General features: G+C 53.6%; 1 protein-coding gene and 1 long non-coding RNA gene across 11 annotated transcripts; both read right to left on the reverse strand.

The window, feature by feature from the left end:
• Nucleotides 1-291: 291 nt before the first annotated feature.
• Nucleotides 292-13073, reverse strand: LOC116154107 (zinc finger and SCAN domain-containing protein 2). 8 transcript variants are annotated; one of them, XM_064487221.1, is made up of 3 exons: nucleotides 12830-13073; nucleotides 2572-3473; nucleotides 292-1016 (listed from the first exon to the last, which is right to left on the reverse strand). In XM_064487221.1, the coding sequence occupies exon 2, from the start codon at nucleotides 3443-3445 to the stop codon at nucleotides 2834-2836; it is 612 nt and encodes a 203-aa protein (XP_064343291.1). In that variant the 5' UTR covers nucleotides 3446-3473; nucleotides 12830-13073; the 3' UTR covers nucleotides 292-1016; nucleotides 2572-2833. The 8 variants fall into 8 exon arrangements, with proteins under 8 accessions (XP_064343291.1, XP_031311515.1, XP_031311511.1 ...); XM_031455655.2 differs by lacking the exon at nucleotides 12830-13073 and adding an exon at nucleotides 7803-8360; XM_031455651.2 differs by lacking the exon at nucleotides 12830-13073 and adding an exon at nucleotides 7695-8360.
• ZNF775 (zinc finger protein 775) lies at nucleotides 12321-26640 on the reverse strand. Of its 3 annotated transcripts, none has more exons than XR_010381547.1 (4): nucleotides 26558-26640; nucleotides 25084-25157; nucleotides 21880-21957; nucleotides 12321-14666 (listed from the first exon to the last, which is right to left on the reverse strand). It is a non-coding gene; the product is annotated as a zinc finger protein 775 (long non-coding RNA). The 3 variants fall into 3 exon arrangements; XR_010381548.1 differs by lacking the exon at nucleotides 26558-26640 and adding an exon at nucleotides 26119-26331; XR_010381549.1 differs by lacking the exon at nucleotides 25084-25157 and having other exon boundaries at nucleotides 26558-26626.
• Between the last annotated feature and the right edge of the window lie 738 nt (nucleotides 26641-27378).

Here is a 27378-nt window from a genome sequence, read left to right on the forward strand (position 1 = left end):
GGCCTGGCATCTGCCCTCCCCTTAATGTGCTGTGGACTCCAGAACACACAGAACTCGTCCGCCAGCCTCTCCCTGCTGGAGCCCGTGGGCACCAGCGGGGACACTCTACTCCCCTCTCCCAGGCCTGTGCATGTCGTGATGAGCCAGCAGCCAGGTAGCCAGAGCAAGCAGCCTCAAAGCAGAGAAGACCAGCCTGGCCCACGGAGCCTCCAGCCACATCTGGGGAAGGGAAGGGAACTCCAGAGAACTGAGGCACTGTTTGTTAGGTCCAGAAGAAAGTGACTAAAAGAAGCCCCTCCTCAGAATTCTTTATTCCTGAACAAGGGAAGGAAGATGGGTGTGAGGAAGGAGGGGAAAGAAATGCTACTTGTACTGAGGCCGGGACCTGGGGCTCTGGGTTAGGTAAGGAAAGGGTGCCGGGTCGGTCCCAGGGCCGAGGATCTCAGCCTGGAGTCCAGGAGCTCCTGGACCTGCTTCTGGCGTCTACGGGAGTATGTGTGTCCTCCTGGGGAGAAGGTTCATAACCTTTGTCATCTTTTCAAAGGGCTTCAGGACCCCCAAAGTGTTGAGAACCATGGTTCTGACAGCAAAGTGACGCCTCGCAGGTCTGGTTCACTCCTGGCGGAAGGTCTGGCTTCTGGAGCCAGGTGTGCAACCGCTTGCTGTGTTCTCTTAGGCCGCTCCCTTCCTGTCTCTGGTGGGCCAGGAGGGAGCAGAGAAGTGGGCTCCCACCCAGACACCGTCCCTGCTGCCCCATGAGAGTGGAGGTTCAGGGCCAGGCAGCCAGGACAAGCTCTTCTCCCGCCGTGACTCCCAACAGGTTCGGGGAGTTTTTCCATCAGAGCACAGAACCTGCCTCCAACTCCAGGCTCCATCGGTCCCTCTGCCATCACCTCCTGAGGTACGTCTTCTTAGGGGATGCGTCCTCATGCTGGGATGCAGGCCCAGGGCCCCATTCCTAGTCTCTGTGCCAGATGTGTCTTGCACACTGCCCAGAGGTCCTGCCCACTCCACATCTGTTCACAGAGACAGAGACCAAGGTCAGGTCTGAAGCAGGACATGGCCCTGCCCACCCACCCCTCAGCCACCCCCTGGAGCCAGGAGGGAGCAGTCATGGGCCACTCTGCACCTGTCCAGGCCTTTGAGCCAGTCCTCTCAGCTCCTACCAAGTACTCAAGGATTACTAATCCCATTTACCAATGAGACAACGTGGGTTCAGGACATTTGGTGACTGGCTCCAGATGTCCCAGGTCCCTATTTAATCTCTTAATCTCCACCACTAAGTACTAGTTCACATTGCAACAGCCACCTGGGGTGGCAGGCAGAGGACAGCTAATCCCTGAGAAGCCTCATGGCTCTCAGGGTGTGGAGCTAAGGCTCTGTGAGAGCCAGTCCTCTCCGAGGCCCCAGCTTCCTTCATCCCAACCCACCACTGAGGATGCCATGTCCCCTTTGGCATGCACAGCCCCCAGCAATGCACCTGCCCAGGCTCCTACTGTATGGTCCTGGTCACATTCCTGCATCCTGGAAGTTTCATTTTCCCCCCTGTAAGAACCTCTCTTAAGGCAGTACAGTAGAGACGAAGGGTCCAGAACCCCAAATGAGGCCCAGGCTTGTACTGCTGTACTGCTAGGTCTAACTGTGGTTCAGGGCCAGCTTGGGTAAGCCTCAGTTTCCTCATCTGCCAAATGGCTGAGTAGCCCATGCCTCCAAGTATCAAATTAGTTATCTGAGGCCCTGGGGGACAGGTCCTGGCTCTCCCCTTTCTCACTGCACGACCTTGGCCAAACCTCTTGCTGGGGGGGACTCACCTTCTCTCGCCCAGATGACCCCAGGACCCTCAAGGCTCCTGCCAGTCCCATTTGCATCTCCCCTCACCATGCTCCCAGTTGCCCTTGAGACCACTGCATTCCTCCCATTACACATCTTGGTGTCCTCTCGCTGCCACTGAGTCCTCTGTACAGCAAATATGGGCCTCCATGTTCGGACATCCCTCTCGGGAACCTTTCACACCCTTGCTCTCCCAGGACCCAGTTCAAACCATCAGACTGCCTTGGGTGATGCCAGTCACCTCCCTGCCTCCCAGAGTGCTTCGCAGTCAGTCCCCTACAATATCCTGTGTGGTACTTCAGGGGACAGGCAGGGCCTGTGTCTGTGCTCCTCCGGAGAGCCCGACCCAGCACACAGCCCAGCACACAGGAGCACTCAGTAAATGACGTCACTCTCTCACCTGGTAACAGCAGTTACAATCCTCACAATGTCCCAGGGAGGAGAATTCCCTCATCGTTTGCCCCAACTTACAGATAAGCAAACTGAGTCATGAAGTGAAAGGACTTCTCAAGGGTACCAAATAGTAGGTACTGGCGCCAGGAGACCCTGGGGGCTGGGGGTGGGCCTGGGGATTGTGGAGAGTACCCTCTCCAGGTCGCTTTCAACTCTGACATTCTGGGAATGAGGATCTAGTAAGAAGCTAGTCTAGACATATGAGCCCAGTATGCCCCACCTCCCTCACCTGTCTCCACCTGGCCCCAAACAAGCCTGAGAGGGGCTCTGGCCTGCCCTAGGTCTCACCTGCTCTAAGCTGGGTGGGCCTGAGGAGGAAAACCAACGCAGGGGCCCAAAGCAGCTGTGTGCACCCAGCCGGAGGGTCCTGGGGGAGGAGCAGAAAGAGGCGGCCCAAGCCAGGCAGCGGTCCACTCCTTCGATACCCCAAGCCAGCCCTCCTCGTCTCCCAACATCCCATCCAGAGAGGGGGCCGCAGCCCAGCGCCATCTCCAAGGGTCACGGATGAGGCTCTGCGGCAGGAAACAGCCAGTGGCGGGCCTTGCGCGCGTCAGAGCACGCGGCCTAAATGGGCCGCCTGGCCCTCGGGCCCGTGGCCGTGGCTGCGCTGGTGGGTCTTGAGCGAGCCCTCGCGCGCGAAGCTCTTGCCGCAGCGGGAGCAGAAGTAGGGCCTGCGCTCCCCGAAGACGCCGGGGCGGCGCGGGTGCGGCGCGGGCATGCGCGCGTGGGTGCGCTGGTGGTTGAGCAGGAAGCGCGGCTCCCGGAAGCAGCGGCCGCACTGAGCGCACTGGTGCGGCTTCTCGCCGCTGTGGATGCGCTGGTGCGTGAGCAGGTTCTGCTTGAGGCTGAAGCAGCGGCCGCACTCGGGGCAGGGGAAGGGCCGCTCGCCCGTGTGGGTGCGCTGGTGCACCTCGAGGTTGTGCTTGACGCTGAAGGCCTTGCCGCACTCGGGACACACGAAGGCGGCCGCGCGGCCCGCCCCGGCGTGCGCCTTCTGGTGCCGCACCAGGCTGGGCTGCTGCGAGAAGGTCTGGCCGCACAGCGGGCAGCGGTGCGGCTGCTCCTCCGCGGGGTGGTGGATGACCAGGCCTCGATCGTCCCCCAGACCCTCCTCCCCGTCCCCAGCAGGGGACCCGTCCCCGGAGGACGCCAGCTCGGTCATGGGCACTTCTGGCTGCAATCACCAGCCCCTGGGAAGGCAGAAGCAGAGAGAGGAGTCAGGGGGCACCTGAGGGTCAGCTAGCCCACAGCATCAGGAAGGACATTCCACTGGCCTCCCACAACTTCCAGCATCGGCCACTCACGGTCCTATTCAAGCCAGGTTCCCCTCCTGGAATGCCCTTCTTTCTCCTCTACCCCTTAATCACATCCTACCCCTCCTTCAGGCCTTTCTCAAGTGACCCCTCCAGCCCCTCCTGAGCCACGTGGCCCAACCCTTTGACCCTCACTCTTCACACAGCATGCTGGGCAGTCATGTCACCTCTGTTTCCCTGCCCTGTGAGCGCCTTAAGGACAAAGCTGCCTCTTTTATGCCCCACATCAAACACTGAGCCTGCCACCCAAGGCAATGAAGAAATGCCGATGGATAACATTCAGGGGCTCCTTGTTATCCTGAACCTGGATATGTCTTATCTCTCCAGCCAGATTCTCAAGGTGGGGAGGGGGGAGTGCCTCTTCAATATGGAGGGAAGGGTGGGGTCAACAGTGGTTTAAAGATATTTTTGCAAAGCTTAAAAGAAGAAACAAAACAAAAGCCCTGTAAACTTGAAAGTAACCTCAGTTAAACATTAAAGGCAGCCGCTCTTTGTTTATAAAAATGAGGCATGCCTGTAAAAGGTTTGCAAGTCACTGAACCAGAGTGTGAGCTCCCAGGGGGCTGGTCTCAGCTTGATTCCTCTTGGCATCCCCACAGCAGAGCGCGGCCCAAGGCTGAGGAACACTCGGAGCTCAACAACACCCCACCAAGTTCAGTTCCATCCCATTCACGCTGATTCTCCCCAGGATCCTCTTCCCCAGGGCTCTGTGTTCCTCTTAAATTGTTTCCCACTGTCCTCACAATGGCCCTGAGGAAGGGGCAGGCTTATTGAACCCCACTTTATAGATGGAGCAACTGAGACTCAGTGAGGTCAACTTACTTGCCCAAGGTCGCACAGCAAGGTGAACCAGGACAAGGCCCTAAGTTTTCCTGACTCACTGTCAAAAGCTCTTCTAAATGGACTAACTGCTCAGCTAAGCTCCCCTCAAAACACACACACACACACACACACATACACACATACACACACATACACACACAAGACCACCACCACCATCCTGGCCACCACCACAGAGCCATCAATACCCCAAGGGCCACTGCTCCTGTAAGGCACTGTCAGCGGCCACCACCCTTCATGACTCCAAAAAACCCAGGCTCCTCTCCTCCAGAGCAGTGAGGCCTGCTCCTCCGGGCTGAGCTGGCCACTGCCCTGCATTCCCCACCTTCATCAGGGAAGCTTGCTGGCGGTTCCCCTGGACATCCATGCAGGCCTTCTCCACACTTCCAGATCTCACTGCTTATCACAACCTCAGTGGACCTATCTGCAGAGTGGGGTCCCAGAGATACCCCTCCCCCATCTCCCCCTACCCTCAGGCCAGGACAGAACACCACTCACCCTGGGAAAGGGGACAAGTACTACTTGCAATAGACCCCACCCACAAGTCTTTCCCCAGGCAGCTGCACGGACATCTGCAAAGACAGATCATCACAGTCCTCTTGGCCAATCTCAGCCTGGCCTTGTCTCTGGGCGGCTTCCCCCACTCTCCTAGCTACACCCCTGACCAAAGCCCCGCCCGCCGAGAGGGTCCAAGCCATGGCCCCCTTCTCTCCCCCAAGTTCCTCTATCCCATCCCACACTCACAGCTCAGGCTGCGCCCCTGTTCCTCCGGCCTCCAGCAGTGGCTCTTTCCTCTAGAGTCTGCTCTGCCCAACGCAAATACGGTAACTCTCCGCAGCGCCTCCCGAGCCCCTTCTCCCCAACCCCGATAAAGACGGCCAGCCTCCCGCACCGCTGTTCTAGTCAAACAGCGGCTTAAATCAAAAGAGCTGACCCCCACCCAGCCGACCTCCGAGCACAACCTTGCCAACTCCTGGGACCGGAGCGACCCCGGAGAAATATGGTAAACTCTGCGTCGCAGCCCCACCCTCAGGAAAATATGTAGGCCTCCCACCCAGCTGCAGCAACCCACTTCATTCCAGTGCAAGCCCCGGCTCCTGTAGGGAATTAATGCAATCCACCCTCCCACTCCCGCAGCGCCCCGGGGGAACCATGCAACCCTGGATAAATACGTAACTAAGTCTTGATGCTCCCTACTCCCGGAAAGGGCCTGCGCGGCTCCAGGCAAATACGGTAGCGCGCCCGCAGTGACCCGCCCCCAAGGGTCCGGCACTGGCCTCGATAAATACGGTAATCTCCCGCCGCGGCCCCAGCCCCGGCCCGGCCCGGGACTCACTTGGCGCCGCCTCCCCAGCCCTCCGTCGCCGCCGCAGCGCCGCAGTCGCCAACGTCGCCGCAGCCTCACAGCAGCCCCGTGAGGCTGGGAGGTCTAACTCGCCAACAACCTGGCTGGCGGAACGAGGAGGGCTGCGAGCACTGAGCTTGCATGGGCAAGAGAGCGAACCAGGCGGGGGCCCGGCGGGGGCCCAGCTGGGGGCCGAACGCCCCGCCCGGCGGGTCACCCCGACTCCACCAGGGCCCCCTGCCCCAGCCATTCCCGTTTCAGGATTCCCTGAGGCCCCGATTCAGCAGTTAGATCCTCATCCTCACCTCCCTCATCCTACGGTAGGACTACCCTAGTCAAGCCACAGACTGATCCCCGGCGCCTAGAAAACAGGGTCTGGGGGCGCTGGAGATACAAAGCCTTTCTTTGCAAAAGAAAAAGGGGTGAATGCAGGAACGCAACCTGCGGGGCCTTTCTGAGCAGGGGTTTTATCGATGGGAGATGGCAGTCAAAGGAGCAGAATCAGAACTACCCAAGCCGATGGCTTCGCCACACCGATAGGCGGGCTTTGGTGAAGCCTGGGTTATGCCATTAGGATGACTAGGGAAATAGAAGAGAAAACTATACCCTCCTCCTCAGAAGTGAGCACATTACAGTCCAGCCAAAGATGTCCTATGAAAGAGCCACTTATAACACTAAGGGGGAGCAGCTGGTGAGGACCTGGCTGGGCTTAATTCCAGTTTCCAAATGTTATTTAGTAATACTCCTTCCTTGTACATTACTTCTCTTATTACAAAGCCCCTTCCCATATTATCTCGTGGGAGCCTTCCAATAACCATGTGCTTCTAAGTTACACAGGTGTTACTATCCCATTTTATAGATGGGAAAGTAAATAAAATTGAAACACAGAGCGGCATCCCCCCAAGACCCACAGCTCTAAGTGGCTGAGCCCAGGTGGAAAGTAGGCCCAGGACCCAGCTCACTGTCCCCAGCATCACTCTGGTACCTCTACTGGGAAACAGGGTGTGCAGACTGGGATCAGAAGTAATAATCTCATCCAGAGTGAGAAAGTGCCTCCCAATTTACATATTATAGGTAAAGAAACAGGCTGAGAGGGAAAGTGATTTTTTTTAATTAAAAGTACCAGAGGAACATCAGCTAGCCTTTTCCTCCATGGCCCCTCTGCAGCTGCCAGGTGGGTGAAGCAGCTGGATTTCCAAAAGGTCCAGACTGGGCTTCTTAGAGCAGACAATGGATGTAGCTGTGAGGGTGATGCTACCCTTGATGAGGGGCTCTGGGAGACAGAAGCCTCCCAGCCTCATGAGGTGACCCCTGCAACCCTGCAGGTGCCCAGGGTGCCTTTCAGAGCCTAGGAAATGAAGAATCCATGGGATTCACTTAGGAGTAAAACCAATCCCTTACTCCTGATACCAGACCTGAAGGTCAAGCCTACTAGCTTTCACAGCTCACTCCGTGGACCAGCTCATCCCAGCAGGTCCACCCTGGGTCACACTCAGCCTCTTGAGGACCCACCCCCACCCCTAACACCATCCATGCTTCTCCTGTAGCACCTCACCGAGGTATGTGGAGTTTCATGAGAGAGACAGCCCAAGGAGATTGGTATTTCAAATAGAGGTAATTGGGGGATTCTGGAAAGCCCAAAGAAATGACTCCACCAGGATAGATGCTGACCCCAGGGCCAAGTGTCAAGTTCCCACCATATTGACAAAAGAGCCCCCTAACCATTGATAATCCACACCCACACTCCACCCAGGCCCCTGGAGCTTTGTTCATAGAACAGCCACACCTCCTGGCTCTCCAGCCCCTGTTGCAAAAGTTGTCACCTTTTGCAGCCTGTCACCTGTCAGGCTGCAGGAGAAATGAGGACACTTCATAAGTGACCAGATTTTTCAAAAGCAAAATCAATAATATACCTGAGGATATCATCCATATTTTCAGCAGCATTTTCTAGGGAAGCTGTGCCAAGATAGAAAGGAAAGGAGCACAGCTGGGGAGAGGGGGCGGGAGGCAGACAATATCACCTAAACCTCAGGCGGAATGCCAAGGGCTCCGGGAGGTGTCCGTCCTCTGCTCTGCTTCTGCCTGATTTCTGCTGAGTCATTTCGTTTCTCTGGTTTCATACACGTACACCCCCGCACGCAGCTCCCCCTGCTGTTTGCACATGCTTTGGTGAGCACAATAGAAAGACAGTAGGGAAACATTCTGCAAACGTGACCATGCTTCTTAGTACAGGCGGGGCCGAGGACTGGCCTGGCGATCCCCACCACTCCACAAGGCTCATGTGACATCTGGACTGTGGACCCTAACAAAGGCGTGGGCTGCTCACAGCCGGGGCTCCTGGAGAACAGCTGGCCCGTGGTCCCCTTCTCGGTAGAGGCATGTCTAGCTCAGCCTAGTCCTGTCCAGCGCCCTGTATTCCCTCCCCAACCCTGGGCACACCAGCTGGACAAATGATCCCCATGGGCTCCCGTGGACCCATGTGCTGCCTCGCAGAGACCAGCCTGGTTATCCTCCCCCTCCTCCAGCCGCATCCCTGGGGCTTCTGCACTCAGCTGGGCAAACTTGCCGCCCCCTACTAGCTCCTCCCACACCCCAGATTGGACAGTGATCCCTAATCTTCCTCTCCAAGGCAACTATGCCGAATTCAAATCACAATTTAGCTCACCTTTGTTTTCCCATCAGGTTGTGAGTTTCAAAGTATAGGGACTGTTTTCAGTATCTCTGTATCCCAAGTGCTCCGCATATAACAGGCCCTCAAAGTCTGCTAAATGAATGAATGCACATTTGCAAATTACACCCTAGAGCCTGTGTGCTGACCTCATGTCAGGAATGAGGGGTTGCATGTAAGCTACAGCCTCAGCCACAGCTTTGAGGGCTGGGAGGCAGTGCAGAGACCCAGATGGAGATGGGCTCTAGGCACAAAATCTCACCTGCTCCAAAGTTCTTTTCCTTGAAATTAAAACCCAAGATGTGACCTAGGACATCAATTCAGCCCCTAAACTGGCAGTGTGCTGGACACTAGTTAATTTCTTATGGCAACTGAGCTCTGTTTGAGGAAAACCCTTTTCTTCTCTTTCCATCATACAACTTCCATTTCTACAAATGCTGTGCAAGTAGCCACACATAGAGTTTATTAAAATAACAGCAATAGCTATCATTTATTGAGCACTTGCTGTGTGCGCCAGGTACTATACGACATGCTTTATATAGCTTACCTGCCCAAGGTCCCACAGCTTACATGGCAAAGCCAGAATTTAGCCCCACAACTGACTCTATCCACTATTCCCAACAACAACAACAAAAGCTCTTTCTGGATTTGGGTGAGGGGAGAGGATGAGAGACAATATTTCTGCTTCCTCTCAACAGGAGCATTATTCCTAGGGCTATACTGTCCAACAGTCACATGTGGCTCTTTAAATTTAAATTAATTGGAATCAAAGAAAATTAAAAACTCAGGTCCTTAGCCTCACTAGCCACAGTTAAGGGTGCCATAGCCACACGTGGCTGGTGGCCATGGTACTGGAGCACACAGATATAGAACATGTCTTCATCACTGAAATGTTCTGGACAATGCTGGTCTAGGGCACCTCCGCCTCCAGATCTGATTAACCCAGAAAACACTATTCTCTTTTTAAGCCTAAGGACAACCTGTGGGGAACCATTCATTTCCCTCTCTTCTCTGCTGGGATCTAGTAAGAGCAGTGATTTGTGAGAACATACTATTTTCAGTCCCAGCACTCCTTCTCTTCCAAAGAACAAGGCTATTTCTTTACCAAACCCAAACTACTTTAACCAGAAAAAGGAAAGCATTCGCCCCCACTCCTGCCAGGTGTTCTCCGCCAAGTCCCTGCTGGTCTCACTGTCTCCCCTGGTCAGCCACCTCTCCCGGGCAGATCCCCGGGACCGGGCGGCAGGGAACCACACCCTTCCACAGAGGCTGCTGCCTTGCTAGCTGACCCAAGGCTCCTGGTGCCTGCCAAAGGATGAGCATTTTCTAAGTACCTAAATTATCTGTCTTAGCTCCCAGGCTGTTCCTAACAAAGGAACACACGAGGATGATGTGGGCCATACCTGGAACTGCAGCTCCACCCGGCCCATCTGGCGTGTTGGAAGCTTGGCCCTGAGTCCTCGCCACAGACCTGCACTTACCTGGCTGTGGACAGGATATAAATAAGTCTTTTACGATCATGATTTATTTACTCATGGTTGTTTTCTGTTCCCCTCTACAAACCTTTAATCTCAGCACACTCCGGAACATTTTGAACTATAAGCCACAAGGCTCAGTCTGACCTTCTCGTCTATGATTTCATAGCAGGCCTCTTTCTAAATTTTCCCTGACCTGGTTTTATTATTTTCAAATGGAAGGGCATTAAAATTGAAGTTGACAATGCCAGGCCTCCCTTGGAGAAGCCTGTGATTGTGACCGTGGAAGATATTTAAGCTAAGATGAGGCCTGGGATCTGCTGTCCACTTGCAACATGAACTGGTGGACTAGTCCCACTGTTCCGAGGTCCCTCTCCTGTATCACTGTCCTGCCAAGGTCACCGTATCCTAGTGATGAAATGAAAAGGCCAATAAGAAAGCCTTGCCTAGACAGCTGGGGCTGGAAACAATTTAAGAGTTGACCATATAGATTGTTCCAGGCTGTGTATCAAAATGAGTTGCCACAAAGGCTTAATGAGCCCCTCGAGGGCAAGGACTGTGACTGCTATAGATGGAATTGTGTCCCCAAATTCATATATTGAAACCCTGATCCCCAATGTGATGGCATCTGGAGACAGAGTCTTTGGGAGGTGATTAGGAATGAGGTTTAGTCGTGAGAGTGAGGTCCACCTGGTGAGATGGTGAGGTTAGTGTCTTTATTCAAAGAGGAAGAGAGAGACCAGGTTCTCTCTCTCCCTCTCTCTCTCTCTCCCTCCCCCAACTCCTTCCCATCACATGAGGACACAGAGAAAAGGTGGTGATCTGCACGTCAGGAAGCAGGGCCTCACCAGGAAAAGAACTGGCCAGTACCTTGATCTTGGACTTCCCAGCCTCCAAACTGTGAGAAATGCACATCTATCATTTAAGCACCCAGCCTGTGATGTCATTATGGCAGCCCGAACCAACTAAGACAATGGCTTATTCAGCACAGCATCCCTGAGGTCTGACACAGTGCCTGGCACACAGTAGGCTTGTTGAGTAAATTAATGCTGTGCACCCCGCCATCCCCTGACCTGGTCACATCAGTAATTCTTCACTCTCATGGACTGGGCCCTGTCCCCACTGTGACCCAAAGCACCCAACTGTGAGAGGGTCTGTCACCTGGGAACGGGGGTTAAGCTGCAATCAGGCCTCATTAAACCCAAGTCCTACCAACACAGCTGTGTGATTGATCTGGGCCTTAAACATGGGCTATTTGTGACCGATAACACATCCTATTGTGCAGGAGCTCCAGCGCAACTGATCTCCTCAGTACCGGCCTGCGCTGCCCCTCAGGAACCTGATTCAACAGGGCTCCCCAGCACAGGCATGGCACCTCTGGGATGCTTCCTGGAGGAGGGCTTGCTCGAGCTGGCCTCAGGATTTGAGGAAGCAAATAACTCTTGAGACTTCCCCATCATTCAAGTGGGTTTTGATGAGATGCAAGGTACGTGACTTCCCTGAGCAGGGCAGGCTGTGGGAAGAGTTGCAAGAGAGGGGCAGGCAAACACCTAGGGCTGGTGTAGGCCAGAGAGCGCGCCTAGGAAAACCATTCTGATTTGACTTCTGGCTGGTCCTGAGAGCTGAGCTCCCAGAAGGGCACACCTCATCCACCTGTGAGGTTTCACACAGCACGGTCTGTGATCAAAGGCCTGGACCACGAGTCAACAGCCCTGGCTGAACATTAACAACCATCGGCATTGTGTTAACCCAGGTAAGCTGGATCGACTCCGTATGTCTTTTTGTGATGCTTCAACAATTAGAGCTGCTGCCAGATGAAAGGGATTAAACAAAATCTGACAAGGGGGGGTGACCAGAAGCCAAGGTGACCGCACAGTTCCTGAATGACATAACACTTCTCTGAGTTCAAGGGAGAACCCCACAGGCCCCTGGGAGGCAGATAGGCAGTTCCTCCTCCTCCAGAATCACCCTAGGATTTCCCCTTTTTCCTCCCACCTCTTGGTTATCCCTAGTTCCCCAATACCCACCCTTCCTGTAATCCCCTCCCCTCCGGTAGAAAGACACTGTCCAAAGCTACAGCTGAGCTGGAGCCCTGGGTTCTTCTGTCATCACCAGGGCCCCAGCTGACACTACTTCTGGAAGGGCACGGGGTCAGGAGGGTGACCTCTAGGACGGGTAGAAGTCAAACGGGGTATGTGGCAAGAAATCTAATTGCCTTGGAGAGGAAAAGGGGGCACAGAATACAGCCCTCCACTCCCAGCAAGAACTGGCCCTGGAGAGCAGCTATGCTCATGGCCAAAGCCCCCAGCCCTGGTCCTGGGGCAGATGGATCCCTCAAGTACACACAGACTGGAGTTCTGGAAGGGTAGCTCAGAAAAGACGACAGGACCATGTGAGATAGTCAGTCCTTCATTTCTCTCTTCTGCAGCCCGGTGCTGACGAGGATCCCAGTCAGTGCCCACCCAGTCGGAGCAGCACATTCAGCGCCTTCCTGCTGCAGGTCCCCCCGCAAGCTACAGAACCCCAGCTGAGACCAGCCCCATGTCCCAGCCCCTGACTATCACACACACACACCAGTCCTGGGTCAGGCTGGCCATAACAGCCCCCTGGACAACAGGGCGCTAAGGGCTGAGGATCATCAAACCATTCACTCCTTCCAAATACAGGTGTTGAATGGCCATTAGGTGCCAGGCTCTGGCCTCTGCATTGGAGATATGCGTGCCCCTCCCCAGCTGCAGCGTCCAGCTTCCAGCTTGGCATCACTCGTCTGTGGAGACTATCCCACAGGAACTATTACCTGGCCGCTGAGCGGGTGCTACAGCTGACCAGTCCAGATCTGGACCATTTCACCCAGAGAGCCTCTCCCAGGGCCCCCTCACTCGCTGCCCAAGGGCCGGGGTCCCACCTGTGAGTAAGGACACATCCAGGCTCCAGGATGAGGATGTCTGATCTTGTCTCTTCTCTCAGCCCTTCCTGGGACTTTTCCCCGTCCCCCTTTTGGGATGCTTCTGGAATTCTGTTCTCAGGTCTCAGAGCCTTGAGACAACCACTGTTTTGATATGGTCTCACCCCTTGGGGTTCTAAAAGCCACCGTTCCTGGCCACCCCCACACGCACCCCGTAAGCATGCCCCCCACCGCGGGTCGGCTTGGATCCAGGTGCACTAGAGCGCCTCATCCTTGGCGCTGGGGGTGGGCACCAAGGCCCCCCGGTGAACGCGCTGGTGCTTAAGCAGATGCTGCTTCTGGCTGAAGCCACGGCCGCAGGAGGCACACAGGTAGGGCCGCTCGCCCGTGTGGTTGCGACGGTGTCGCGTCAGGTTAGGCTTCTGGCTGAAGCGGCGGCCGCACTCGGGGCACGGGTAGGGCCGTTCGCCCGTGTGGATGCGCTGGTGGATGGTGAGCGCCGACCACCACGAGAAGCTCTTGCCGCACTCGTTGCAGATGAACTGACGCGGCTCGCCCGGCCCACCAACGCCCGCCCGCGCCCGGCCCCATGGCAGGTCCCCGGGCCCCCGAGGGGCGGGCGCGGGACCGCGCGGCTGAGCCGCCACATCGGGGGCGCCCGGGGCGGGAGGTTCGGGGCGCAGCAGCTGGGCGGCGGCGGCGACGTGTGCGCGCTGGTGGGCTCGCAGGGCCGCGCGGCTGGGGCAGCTCTGGCCGCAGCTGGGGCAGGGCGCGGCCGGGGCGCCGGGCAGGTGCGTGCGCTGGTGCTTGAGCAGGTGCTGCTTCTGGCGGAAGCTGCGGCCGCAGTGCGGGCACGGGTGCGGGCGCTCGCCCGTGTGGTTGCGCAGGTGCCGCGTCAGGTTGGGCTTCTGGCTGAAGCGGCGGCCGCACTCGGGGCACGGGTAGGGCCGCTCGCCCGTGTGGATGCGCTGGTGGATGTTCAGCGACGACCACCACGTGAAGCTCTTGCCGCACTCGTTGCAGATGAACTGGCGCGGCTCGCCTGGTCCCGCGGCGGCGGTGGCGGCGGTCCGGGCCGCGGACCGGCGCCACCAGCCCTGGCAGAGCCCCAGCCAGGCCCACTCGGGGCGCCCCCGCTGAGGCCCCGGGTGGGGGCGACAGACCCGGCGGGCCGCGACGTCCCGCAGCAGCTCCTGCAGCCCGGCGCGGGCGCCCTGGCGGTCCCGGGCGTGCGCGCGCTGGTGGATGCGGAGGCCCACCTGGTGGCGGAAGCAGCGCTCGCACTCGGGACACGGGTGGGTGGCGGGCCGAGCGTGGGTCTTCTGGTGCTTGAGCAGGTGCTGCTTCTGGCTGAAGCTCCTGGCGCACTCGGGGCAGCAGAAGGGCCGCTCGCCCGTGTGGTGCCGCTGGTGGCGCGCCAGGTTGGGCTTCTGGCTGAAGCTCTTGCCGCACTTGCCGCACAGGTACGGCTTCTCGCCGGTGTGTGTGCGCTGGTGGATCTTCAGCGACGACCACCAGCTGAACCGCTTCCCACAGTCCAGGCACACGAAGTGACCCTCGGCCGCAGAAAGAGTGGGGCTTAGGGGGCCAGAGGCCGCCCCCGGAGCCCGGCCAGCCAGACCGCTGTCCTGCTCAGTGGAAGGGGCCCACCTTGAACCCCCAGTCTCCTCCTGTCCCCCCAGGGCTCGTGGCTTCCCCGCGGTCTGGCATGGCAGGGGGCCCCGATGCTGCTGGAAGATGTTCTCCTTATCCTTCTGGGAAAGCGCGGCCAGCGGCGCCAGAGTCCGCAGCAGCCACTCTGGCTTCTCTTGCTTGATCTTCATCACCAGCTCATCTCCTGCCAGAGGCAAGGGGAGAGAAGACGGGGAGAGTCATTCACTGCTCGGTGAGGTGGGGGGAACGGGCAGGAGAGAGGGAAGAAGTGTCAGGACAGCGGAGCACAGATAAAGGAATGCAGAAGGAAAATGTTAAAAGGGAGAAGAGGAAATATGAGGAAAGGAGAAAGGAGGGAGGGCAGAAAGGACACTAAGGCAAGGGCAGGCTGGGGTGTGCAAGCCGGCGAAGAAAAAATACAAGAAAGAAAAGTGAATGTTGCTGTGCCAAGGACATCAATGCCTGCCTTCTCTACCATGAGGCCCAGGAGAGGCCAAGAAGAGTAAAGATACCAATTTAGTGAAGTCTTCCCACCCAGGGAGCAAGCAGAAAGTGACCAAGTTTCAAAACATCTCATTCTGTTCCTAAGAGGATGGCTGTGCTGGGCACTTGCTCAGCGAGTGCATGCCCCGTCCCTCAGGGGGTTGGTGACCAAGCCCAGCCTCACTGCAGGCCCACTCCAGGGCAGGAGCCCTGGATGCGTGAGCATCTCACCTGCCTGGCGACCTCGCCTTTCTTCAACAAAACCAAAAACAGGAAAGTAGGCCAGAAAGGTCTCAGCACCCAGAACAGGTGTTGTCTTGTTCTTGGACTTAACCGAGTACACACCGGCAGCACACTCTGCCGCTAACCCACCCCTTACACTCGGCTCAGGTCTGCGGGGCGCTTTGCTTCCCAGGCTCATGGACATAAGCCGTGATGGAAAAGGCCTGCTAGACACTAAATACAGGCTGACTGATTCCATTTATACACAGGTCAGAAGCTGGCAACTAATGGATGAGTGAGAGCTCAGGATACCGGCCCCCGATAGAGGGCACAGTGATGGGAAGGGGCTAGGGGGCACTTCTGGGGCTCTGGCAACGATATCCTTCTTGATCTGGGTGCTGGTTACATGGGCATGTTCATTGTATGAGAATTTATAGAGCTTGCGACCTAAGCACTTTTCCGTGTGTTGCACTTCAATGAAAAGTTTATATTCAATAAAAAATAAATGAAACGGTTGTGAACAAAAAAGAGAGAAACTCTAAAGGATAGGTGCCAATATTACCAAGACAACAAAATAAACCCAAAGGAAGTAAGAGGAAGGAATTCATAAAGACAAAAGCAGAGATTATAGGATAAATGGAACATAAAGATATAAAAAGGATTCTGATAAATCCCAAAATACTCTGTAGAGATGTTCTATCAGTTTGAAAAAATCTATGTGAAATGAACGATTTTGGGGGGTTAGTATAGCTCAGTAGTAGAGCTCATGCTTGCTGGGTTCCATCCCCAGTACCCCCAGAAAGAAAGAAAGTATAAAATGGATGATTTTGTGAGAAATTAACAAAACCGACTCAAGAGTAGGTAGAAATCATATCTATATAAGCAATTAGGAAAGACTGAAAAGACAGCTAAAGTTCTACCTCGAAACGGGTAGCAGGCCACTCGACTGTACAAACAGGTTCTACTACAACATCACGGGAAGGACTGTTCCCAGCTTACATAAACTATGACCATGATTAGGGCGGGGACAGGGTTGTGGGGAGATCCTACAAGTTAACATGACCCAGTATCAAAACAAGATGAAGGTGGGGTAGGCAGGAAATTACATGTTTATCATTCTTTGAAAGTATATGCAAAAGACAAACAAGCAAAAACCCTGGCAGAGCAAGTTTGGTGGTGTCAAAAGAACATCTCATAGCCTGGCTGGATCTTCCCTAGGAAAGCCAAGACGGCGCAACACATTTCATGGCATTAACTTTAGAAATGTGAAAAACCTTATACCATCTCGATAGCTGTGAAAAAGTCCTATGATAAAATTAAGCATCATTTTGGGAGGGAGAGAAGACGAGGGAAAGGAGGGGGGAGAAAAGGAAGGGGAAAGGAAAAGGAAGGAAGGAAGCCCTTAGCAAACTAGGAACATAAGGAAATTTTCTTAGGTTGACAATGGAACTATACTAGAAATGGCAGCAAACGCTATAACCGAAAGCAGAAGATTAGAAGCCTATTCAAGTTAGGATCAAGGGGGAAAAAGAAAGACATATGTATACATATATATTAGAAAGGAAGAGAAAACTGTCATTTGCTGATAATTATTAATCTAGAACGTGCAAGAGAATCCACTGACAAAATATTAGAAATAGAAGTTTCAGCAAAATTGCCAGATTAAAAAACCACTAAAATTCATCAATTTTTAAAAATGGCAATAAACGCTATAAAATAACTGGAAGTATTACCTAGTATACATGCAAAATATATAAAGAAAACTATTAAACTTTATTGAAGGGATAAAGAAAATGTAAATAAAAGAACAGGTACATTATATTCCTACCTGTTTGCAGTCTTCACTCCAAAACAATGTTTAAATTCAGTGTAAGCCTAATTAAGTAAATTATAAAATCTACAATGTGTATAAATCACCCAGAAATTCTAAAAATGAGCAAAGAAGAATTTGCTTACACAACATTAAAAACTAAAGTACTATCACCACACACCGATTAGAACGGCTAAAATCCAAACACTGACAACACCAAGTGCTGCCAGGGACGTGGAGCAACAGCAACTCTCATTCATGGTCGGTGGGAATGCAAAACAGTGCAGCCACTCTGCAAAACAGTCTGTCAGTTTCTTACAAAACTAAATATACTCCTCCCATATGAGCCAGCAAACCACACCCCTATGTATTTACCCAAAGGAGTTGAAAACTTATGTCCACGCAAACACACAGATGTCTACAGCAGCTTTATTCATAATAGTTGAAACTTGGAAGCATCCAAGAGATGTCCTTCAGTTGGTGAATGGATAAACAGTGGTACACCATGCAGTGGAGTGTTATTCAGCAAGAAAAAGAAATGAGCTATCAAGCCATAAAAAGACATGGAGGAAATGTAAGTGCATATTACTGAGTGAAAGAAGCCAATCTGAAAAGGCTACCTACGGTGTGATTCCAACTACATGACATTCTGGAAAAGGCAAAACTATGGAGACAGAAAAAGACAGGTGGTTCCAGGGGGGGAAGGCATGAATAGGCAGAGCACAGAGGATTTTTAGGACAGTGAAACTGCTCTGTATGATGCAGTAATGGTGGGCATAGGACATTAAGCATTTGTCCACAGAATGTACACCACAAAGCATAAACCCTAATGTAAACTATGGACTTTATTTAATAAAGATTCATCAATTGTAATAAATGTACTACCCTAATGCAAAATGTTAATAATAGGAGAAACCGGAGAGAGGGGGAATAGGGCCCTCTATACTTCCTGCACATTTTTCCTGTCAATCTAAGACTGCTCTACAAAAGTCCACTGAAAAGAGTCTTGACTGATGCACTCGTTATAGATGTGGCTGCCCCATGGTGAGCCAGGTGAGGCTGTGAGTCAGACTCCCTCCCACCAAAAAAAAAAAAAAAAAAAAAAAAACCTAAAACAATAGTTGCAAGTGTGGAATACACACAATGAGCAGACCAATGGAACAACTGGCATTCCAAGGCAACTGTAAAAGACTGGCCTATTCATCAATTTAGGCCCAGCTATCTATTTGGGAAGAATATTTAAGTTAGATTTCTAGTTCATTCTATTTATAGAAATCAGTTCCAGATGGATGTAAGCGCTGGTTTGAAAGAGGAAAACACAAGTTTAGAAGAATTAGGAGATTTGTTTAGAACCTAGAGGTAACTGAAAATCTTCTTAAACAGGATACAAAACATAAAAATTAAATATAAAACACCACATGTAATTAAAACAGAAATGATAGTTTGGGCCAGCATTTTCCAACAGACCTTTCCCCAGAAGTGAAAATGTCTTCCATCTGAGCTGTCTGATACATGTGGCCTCCAGCCACACATGGTTACCGAGCACCTGAAATGTGGCTAGTACAGCTGAGGAACTGAATTTATTTTCTTTTATTTAAATTAATTGAAATCTAAATTTAAATTTAATCGTATGTGGCTACTGGCCACATACTGGACAACACACGTCTAGGAAGATATTTGTGCAGATATATAACTGAGCAAGGATTAATACCCAGAGTATATAAAGGACGCTTGCAGATAAGACGAAAAGAGGTTCAACCTCACCAGTGATCAGCAAAGTGAAAAAGGACAGCGTAGCATCTTTTCACCCATCACACCAGCAAATACTGAAAAGACTGATGATGCCTGCTTCACAATATGCATGGAAACTGCACAGAAGGGTAAGGATAACATGGGTATGCTGGGGGCACAAACGAATTCAGACTCTTTGAGGACAACTGGACAGTGCTTACTAAAATTATAAATGTGTACAATCTTCTACTTCTTCCATCCGGTAACTTCCCTCTAGGTGTTTATCCTAAGAAATACTTACATATGAGTACAAACAGGAACATCCAAGTATATTCACTGAAGTGTTATTTGCAACCATCACAAAAGGGGGAAGTGACCTAATTACCCACCAATAGCCTAATAAAAATTTTACTCCCTTCATAACATGCAGCAATTGAAAAGAGCTATATGTGCTAATGTGAAAGGATTTCCAAAACATTTTAAGAGAAAACAAACAAACAAAAAAGTTGAAAAATAGTATCAGTCATCTGATCCAATTTACAAAAAATAAAACCATCCCTCTCAATGTACGTACATATGCTCAGTGCAGGACAGTTCACATCAACCCAAGACGGTGGTCACCCTGCAGGTGATGTGGACAAGGGCAGGCCTAGACGGAGAGGTCAAAGGGGACTTTCACTTTATACGTGTTGTTTGAAATTTTATGAGAATATTCGAATATCATGATTTTTAAATCTTGAAAATATCTTAGGAAATAAAGAGAAAACTTCCCTTCTAATCTGGCTGTGGCCTTTAATTCTGGGGCCAGAGAGCTCTGGTCCACTCCACAGCCTCACTGGCCACCATCAGGGCACAGAAACTGATGTGGTGACCATGGAGGGTGGGGGTGGGAGGGCAGGGTTGTCACAGAAAGCACTTGTAAGGGGCCAGTTTTCTTCCTGGGAAACAACACTGTGAGGGCTCCTCAGGTGCTTGGTTGTGGGAAATCATTTTATCTGGAACAATAATTTGAAAATGAGACTGGTGATTTAAACTGGATGCTGGCAGTAATTGGATACCTGAGTGTAACGAGTTTCACTGATTATAAGAATGTGTCCCACTGAAATATTGGCCAGTGGAAGTATTTAACAGGGCTGGGTGTCCAAATTGGTGGTCAGGGTGGTGAATCCAAAATACACTCAAGTCGAGGGGGACCACTGTCCCCACATGACAAGGCACCCATTAATGCCCCAGAGCCCCACAAAAGCCGCTGCTTTTCCTTGATTAAACCTGGTCTTGACATCTATCATGGCGGCTGATGGGTGGAAAGGCTCATCCTCCCTCCCCAGCCAGATAGCTGGCCAGGCCTGACAGCCCAGAGGACACTCCTGTCCGCTGCTCCAGGGTCCGGGTGGGTGTAAGTGCTGTGCAGTGTGAGAGGGCCCTGAAGCCCAGGGATGGCGTGTGCAGACCTGTGATGTGCGTGTGCTGGGACTTCAGTCATCCCGGGCGCTTTCCTGTAGGGATCAGGCATTGGCACAGAGGAAAACAGGCCTCTGCCTGCCTGTTCCACAGGGACTGCTCCTCAGTCAGCATAAAAAGCATCATTCAAAAAAAACCTCTAAATGGGGAGGGGAGGGTACAGCTCACCGGGAGAGTGTGTGTTTAGCATGCCCGAGGTCCTGGGTTCAATCCCTGGGACCTCCACCAAAAATAATAAGTAAATAAATAAACCTAATTTCTATCCCCTCCAAAAAGTAAAGATAAATAAAATTAAACTTTTAAAAGATTCTAAATAGTTCTGATAAAATTAAAAGGTGCTAATTGGAGAGCTGTTGCTTAATGGGTACAGTTTCTGAGATTATGGGAAAATTCAGGAAATGGATAGTGGGATTGTGGGATTGTGCCTAATGCCACTGAACAGTACACTTAAAAATGGTTAAAATGGTAAATTTCATGTGATGTACATTTTACCACGTTAAAACAAAACATAAAATAAATACAATAGTAATAGGTAAAAGAGGTAAGCCCTCAGTTATCTGAAAACTTTGGCCATCCAAAAGAGTCATTCCTTAAACCTGGCCAGCAGGCATGGGAGCCTGTGGGGGCCCAGAGCTGGCAAGAATGTGGCTGCAGCCCAAGGGAGCCCGTGACATCCAGGGTTTCCAGTCCCCAGAGCCTCCAGGGTCCAGGCCAGTGTTTTCCCACCTCTTTCCAAAGCTGCCGAATGGGGGAGAGAGGGCCTGATGGAGCTCGTCCCACACATCTGAATTAGGATCTCACTTGTGAGTTGACGTGGGCAAAGGGTCCTTCTGTTAAAATGCTGGGAACCGTCTGCCCTAGTAATTACTGTAACGCCAGCATCTCTCACACACACACCCACCTCGTGGGTGCTGGAGGGCAGGGGCCCTCGGATCTATGGGAAAACTCCCCTGGAGGGAACGGGAGGGAATGACACCTGAGTAACTGTGCCGAGGGGTGGGGTTCCTAGGGCCAGGCCCGTCCCCTCTCCTGGAGCCAGAGCCGCCTGCAGCCTGGCCACACGCTGTGAGGCTGTGAGAGAGGGTCTCAGTTGCCAGGGCCTCTCCATCCCAGAAGTGGGGATGCTGGAGAGGGGTTTCCACAGGACACTTGCCACTCAGCAGTGCCCGCCCGTCCAGGAGACACCAGGACTCACGCTGTGTTTCCTCACCACGGCTCTAAGCACATCAGCTGACACAGACCGTGAACTGAGTGACCCCAGAAGCATTCGTGGACCGAACTGGAGACACTCTCCTGAACAACAGCCAGCAGCGCTTGTTCTAACCATGCCTGCCACCCAGAGTGCCGGCTTTCAGTGTGTGATGACCTTGAACATCATGAATGCTCTGACCGAGCACCTGACACACACTTGACTTTCCCGCAGCAAATTTCTGCATAGGATGTGTGTGAGTGTCTGTGTGTGTGTGTGTGTGTGTGTGTGTGTGTGCGTGCGTGCGCTCTTGCCTGGCTCTGTTGCTCCTTAGACTCCCTAGTCTGTGTTTGCTCCATCCTTTGACGTGACCTTCAGTGTCCGGGTCCCACCCTGCACTTCTACGGTCACAAGCAACTCCTAATCAGCTACAGAGGGACAGGGGAGATGGGGCTGGGGAGAAGGCCGAGGTGGCTCCCACCTTCCCGTCTTCTCTCTTACCTGTGCTGCCGCCAGCCAGGCCACTCTCCATCCCTGGAGGCCCCTCAGCATCAGCACTGCTGCTCCCTGCCCAGCTGTCTGTGGGTGAGATGGGAGCAAAGGAAAGAGAGTTGGCCCATGGGACAAGGACGAATGCCACTCACAGAAGGCAGCCCCTCTTTTTCAGCTTTTCTATGACTTCAGTTGAAATGTGCAAGATTTTTCTTAAAGCACACACCTGCCAGGCAGGTAAAATGTGTATCATTCCCATTTTCTGAAGAGGAAACTAAGGCCAGAGAGGGCCACTGACATGCCCCAAATCACAGAGGTGGCTGAACAGCAGAGCTGGGCAAGATCCCGAGACTTCTAACTCCCAGGCCAGGGCCACACCAAGATACAAGGAATGTCTTTTTCCTTTGCATAAAGGCAATTCACTATCAGAGGGGCACCCAATTCCAGGTCAATTTAGGATGAAGCCTGTGTGATAAACAGTGCCGTCCATCCTCTTTCCTGAGGACTGGTTACGCTTTACTTGGAGAACAGGTTTGTAGTGGGGTCGTGTCTACTTTGCTGTGTAACGGGTTCTTTCTGTCTGCAGTCTGTTAGCGCATTGCCTGTATGTGTATCCCGTTCCGGTTTAAAGCTTACACCATCAAAAACTTGTTTTCTCTATTTTTGTGGGGTGCTTTTCTGAGTTGGTTAATTCTTTTTCCCCAACAGGGGTCTGTTGCGCACTCCTGCTGTGGGTTCTTATGGACACTGAAACCTGCCGGTGGTGCAGAGAAAAGGACACTGCAAAGCGGACAGAAGGCCCCTCGTGAGGCCCTGATGGAGCGGTGCTCCTGCCTTAGTGCCACCTCTTCCCTCTGGGTCACTCTGTGTCCCACACCGTGGGGAAGCCTCTCATCAACTGGAGACTCAACGTCCACCTAAGGAGACTTAGAGGCAAACAGGGGGGCCACCTTGACACAGGGAAACAGATTGGGGGGGTGGCGAAGGCCATAAATCAGGGCGAGGACAGTCATAGGACTTGGCCTCATTCATAAAACACCTACAGGACACAAATGAGGCCCCTGAAGCCAAATCAAATCTGCCTGACTTGATCTAGTCTGTCTTCCAAGAGGTATTAGGAACTCAAAGTGTGGTACCTCCACACCTTCTCTTAGATGCAACGTGGTCCAGGAAGAAGAGCTGTGGCTGGGGCAGGCCGAGAGGACGGGGCTCCGCCCAGCAGGCCAGTGCAGCCCAAGACCCCAGGCCAGGCCTGCAGGGGGTCTGTCCCGGAGGTGGCAGCAGGCCGCTCCCCTCCCCCTGGGAATGTGAGCCCCTGAGGGGCTGGCTCTCCAAAGTCCACTCCCAAGTGCGGCCCTCTCCTCAGGCCCACACACACCTGGACTGGGAATCAGGGGCCCTGGTTCTAGCCCACTGGCCCTTGGTAAATCACTTTCCTCCAGGTCTAGGTTGCCAGTGGTGAAGGTGACTGAAAACACTTGCTCTGGGGTTTGGCTGTGAGCATCAGGGGAGGAACAGTAGGCTTTCTGAAGCCTATAAACTGGTACCATCTTTCCTCTCCCCTTATCGTGGCCTGAGAACGATCCACACGGGAATGTTCTGAGCCCTCTCTCCAGATGCCCCACTGCCGGCTCACTCTTAAACCATCACTCTACCAGCTGCTTCAGAATCTCCAGAGGCCCCTGGTGCCCACACAGGAACCCCAAATTCTGCTCAGCAGTGGGAGCTGGCCTCACAGAGGAAAAGGGCGTGGACAGCTCTCATGGTTAAGGCCACCTGCAGAACTGTGCCCCACCGAGCAGCTCCAGGTACTGCATGTCCCTGGAGAGGTACACTAGGTAGGGAGGCGAGGTGCCCAACCAGGCTGGGGGTGGAGGGGGCTGTGTGGCCGTGTTAAGGAAAGCAGGGCGGGGGTTGGGGGCCTGAGCGCCAGGCAGCGGGCTGGACTAGAGAGCCTTGGGCATTTCTGCTGGCTCAGCTCACACCCTGACTTTGCTTGGGGCAGGGAGCAAGTGCAGCCTCTGTCTCCCAAGACTGAGTCCACAGCCACCAGGCCCTCTCCCACAGCCAGTCCTACAAAGGCCACTCCTGCACGAGGCCTGATCCCCAGGCTTGTGCTCTGGTGGGCTTCCGAATAATCAGCTCCCTCTCCAGGCATCAGCTCCCAGACCCTGGAGCCCTTCTCCTCCAGCATTTCTGACCAAGGAGGACACGCAAACCAATCACCAATGTGTGACTTTACAATGTCATCAGAAAGGCAGGGCAAATGCTGCTTCTTTCGTTTTATGGCCCCGTGCCCACAGACAAAGTAGGCTGAGGACCCAGCCTAGACCAGGTGAGCACCACCTCCACCCACCTAGAGGCCTGCCTCCATCCTACACCCCAGCATAAGGCATGTGCAGCATCCTTCCACAACTCCCACAACTCCCGAACCCCTCCAGGGCCCCCACCACATCTCCTACCCACCCCCACCCTGCTCCTCCTCCTCTCCAACTTCCTTAGATCTCACTCACCACTGGACCGAGTGTCCCTGTGCACCCCTCATTGTTACCTTCTTCCAAGCCCCATCCCTTCTCCCCTCTCCTACTCTAGCATCTTCAGACCTCAGCCTCCCAAACACTGTGGTCCTCAGTCTCAGAAAAGGGGTCAGAGGTGGCAAGCAAGAGAGAAGGGCAGGCCATCATCCCACAGAAAGACCACGTCGTAGCAAAAAAAGCCCAGGCCTTGGAGGCCTGAGATCTTGGGATTTGGTTTGCTACTGGTTAGCCATGTAACCCTGGGCCAGCGACCTTCTTTCTCTGGGCCTCAGTTCCCCCATCTGCTAATGCAAATAATGCTTGGTCCTGTGCACAGAATATATATATATATATATCTCTCAAGGGGGGACACTGTGAAAGGTCCCCTGCACAACCTGCCCACACTCTGCCCTGCAGGCCACCCACACCCTAGGAAACCTTGGATTCCTCCGCATAGCCGTCACCAGGGTGGCAGGTGCATGTACCAGACTATCTCTACCCAGCTCTGCCCTTTGCCCTGGGCATCCCTTGCCTCTCCAGGGGGGATTCACCAGGCCTCTCAAAACTGCCACCACCTTTCACTCCCACAGAGCGCAGCCCTCACAATCCACAGGTCACTAAATCATACCAGTTTTGTTTTAATACGTTCAAGACCTCCCACTGCCGCTGCCTTAGTTCGGGCCTCAGCACTGCTCACCTGGAGACCGCACCAGTATTATAGCTCATCTTGCTTCTCCACTCGGTCCACCTCCCAGACTCAAAGCAATTTTCCTAAAATTACAATTTAGAGGTGTTATTACTTTGCTTAAAATACCTCAATGGGTCCTCAGCGCTTTCAGGTTCTGCTAAAAATTTCTTGGCAAGACCATATAAAATCTGGCCCCTGCTCACCTCTCACTGCACCACCAACCTAACCCATTGTCCCAACATGTGGCTCCTTGATCTTGCTGTGTCTTTGGATGCCTGTGACCAGTCTTGGAATACCCTTGCCCAACTCTGCTCTGCCCAGCCCAGATCAGGGATCGCTTTCACCAAGAAGCCTTTGTGGATACACTAGGCTCAATTAGGAGCTCTTCTCTGTTTAACCTGTGCACCCACACAACCCAGTACCATTTACATGGTATAAAAACCATTTGTCTCCACAGTAAGACGGTAAACATCTTAACACAAGGAATGTTTCTCTCTCCCCAACACCTAGCACAAGGTCCAGCATGCTGTAAACCACTGCTTAAAATTTTAACAAAAGAACATTTAAATAAAAGAAATTTAAGTCCAAAACGGATTAGAAGCATAAAATCATGGAACCTTAGAGCTGAAAGGAGACAAATGGCCTCTGATCTCTTCATTTTACAGATGAACATCTGGACCCCAAAAGAACAATTAATAGTGGAGTGTGGACATCACCAGCCTCACCTCCTGGCTTGGGCCACACCCACCCCCAGGTCTGGTTGACCCAAGACACACTCCAGGTTCCATCCTGCCCAAAGGTCGGGAGCGGGCGGCATCTCTATATCCTCCACCTTCAAAAGGGAAGAAACCATCACCCTGCTCCTACCGCCCCCCCCCCCCAACCTGAGATCTCAGTTCCATGCCTGTTTTCCTGGAATGGAGGTTTCGGGGAGACCTCTACACACACACACACACACACTTCCAATTTCTGTAGTTCTTCCCTCTCATTGTTCTCAACCCTAATCCTTATGCCCACTCATTTAATCATTTATTAAGCACCTACTATGTGTCACTCTGCGTCGAGCACTGGGGTTCCTGCCCTCCAGGAACTGGGTCTTTCGGGGGGGCTGACACCTCTCCCGAACATCGGGACAGCGCTTTGGCAGAGAGCGCCCAGAGGGGCTGGGGGGCAGTCCCCGCGCTCTCCTCCCCGTTTCTCCCGCTCTCACGCCCCACTCCTGCTCTCTGCCCCGGCCTGCAGCCCCTCCCCACACACGACCCGGGCCCCTTTCCCCGTGAGCTGTGTGGGGGTGGGGAAAAGTTCAGGGCTGAGAGCGCGAGGGGCTCGGGGGACCCCGAGGCCGCCTCCAGCCCAAGGCTGGGTGCAGACAGCGCGGAAGGAGCGGGGCCGGCCGCTGGCCCCGTGGCAAGGTCCGTCCCTCCGCACGCCCCTCCCCGCCCGGATTCAGAAGGACTCGGAGGGAGGGGACGGGAATAAATACCTTTGACTTTGTGGCTAAGGTTAACGGGAACTGCCACCCCGGGGCGACTTGGGCACTGCGCTCCCCGGCCTCGCCAGTCCCGGGGCAGGAGGGGCGGGCACGCGCCCCTGATTGGCTGGCGGGCCTGGCCATCCCCGGGGCCGCCCCGCCGCCTGATTGGCTGCGCCTCTCAGATGACCAGCTCAGCCCTATCGGAGAAGTCTGCGGGGCGGCCCCTTTGTTCTCCGGAGCCAATGGCCGGTGTGGGCGGGCTGACCTCGCCTCCCGCGGGGCCAGCAGGGGCCCCGCGAGGCGTTAAATTGTTGGCCACTGGAAAGGGGCTGAGTCTCCTGGGGGAGGAGGGGTGAGGGCCAGGTAGGGTTGCAGGTGGCCCGACGGCGCCGCAGCACCCGCGCCTCCCCTCTGCCAAGCGCTCCGGCCCCGCAGACGCGCGGTCGGAAACCGATCCAGTCACTTGGACAACTCTGTCCGACGGCTGCGACGCACCCGCATCGCCCTTGGTACTGGAATCCGGGGGAACATGACGCACGAACCTTGCTCCAACGCTCACACTCGAGTGTGCATGTGACATGATGGTGGCACTTGGCAGTACAGCACACCAGGTGTTACAGAGTGTAATGTGCGAGCCTCGTGCAACGGAAAAGAAATCGCCCTCCGCACCCGCGCAGCCGTAGGCCTGTCGTGGGCACGTGATAAATGATCCCGGGGTCTCTATGAGAGACTTGGACATCATTAAATCCAACCTCTCGCTTTCTAGTTGAGGAAACGGCGACCTGCATTCCTAGGTCGAGTGTACTGCTGATTTAGAGGCAGGGTCCAGA

The sequence above is a fragment of the Camelus dromedarius genome, chromosome 7, assembly GCF_036321535.1.
Source record: "Camelus dromedarius isolate mCamDro1 chromosome 7, mCamDro1.pat, whole genome shotgun sequence".
In the NCBI taxonomy this organism is placed as follows: domain Eukaryota; kingdom Metazoa; phylum Chordata; class Mammalia; order Artiodactyla; family Camelidae; genus Camelus; species Camelus dromedarius.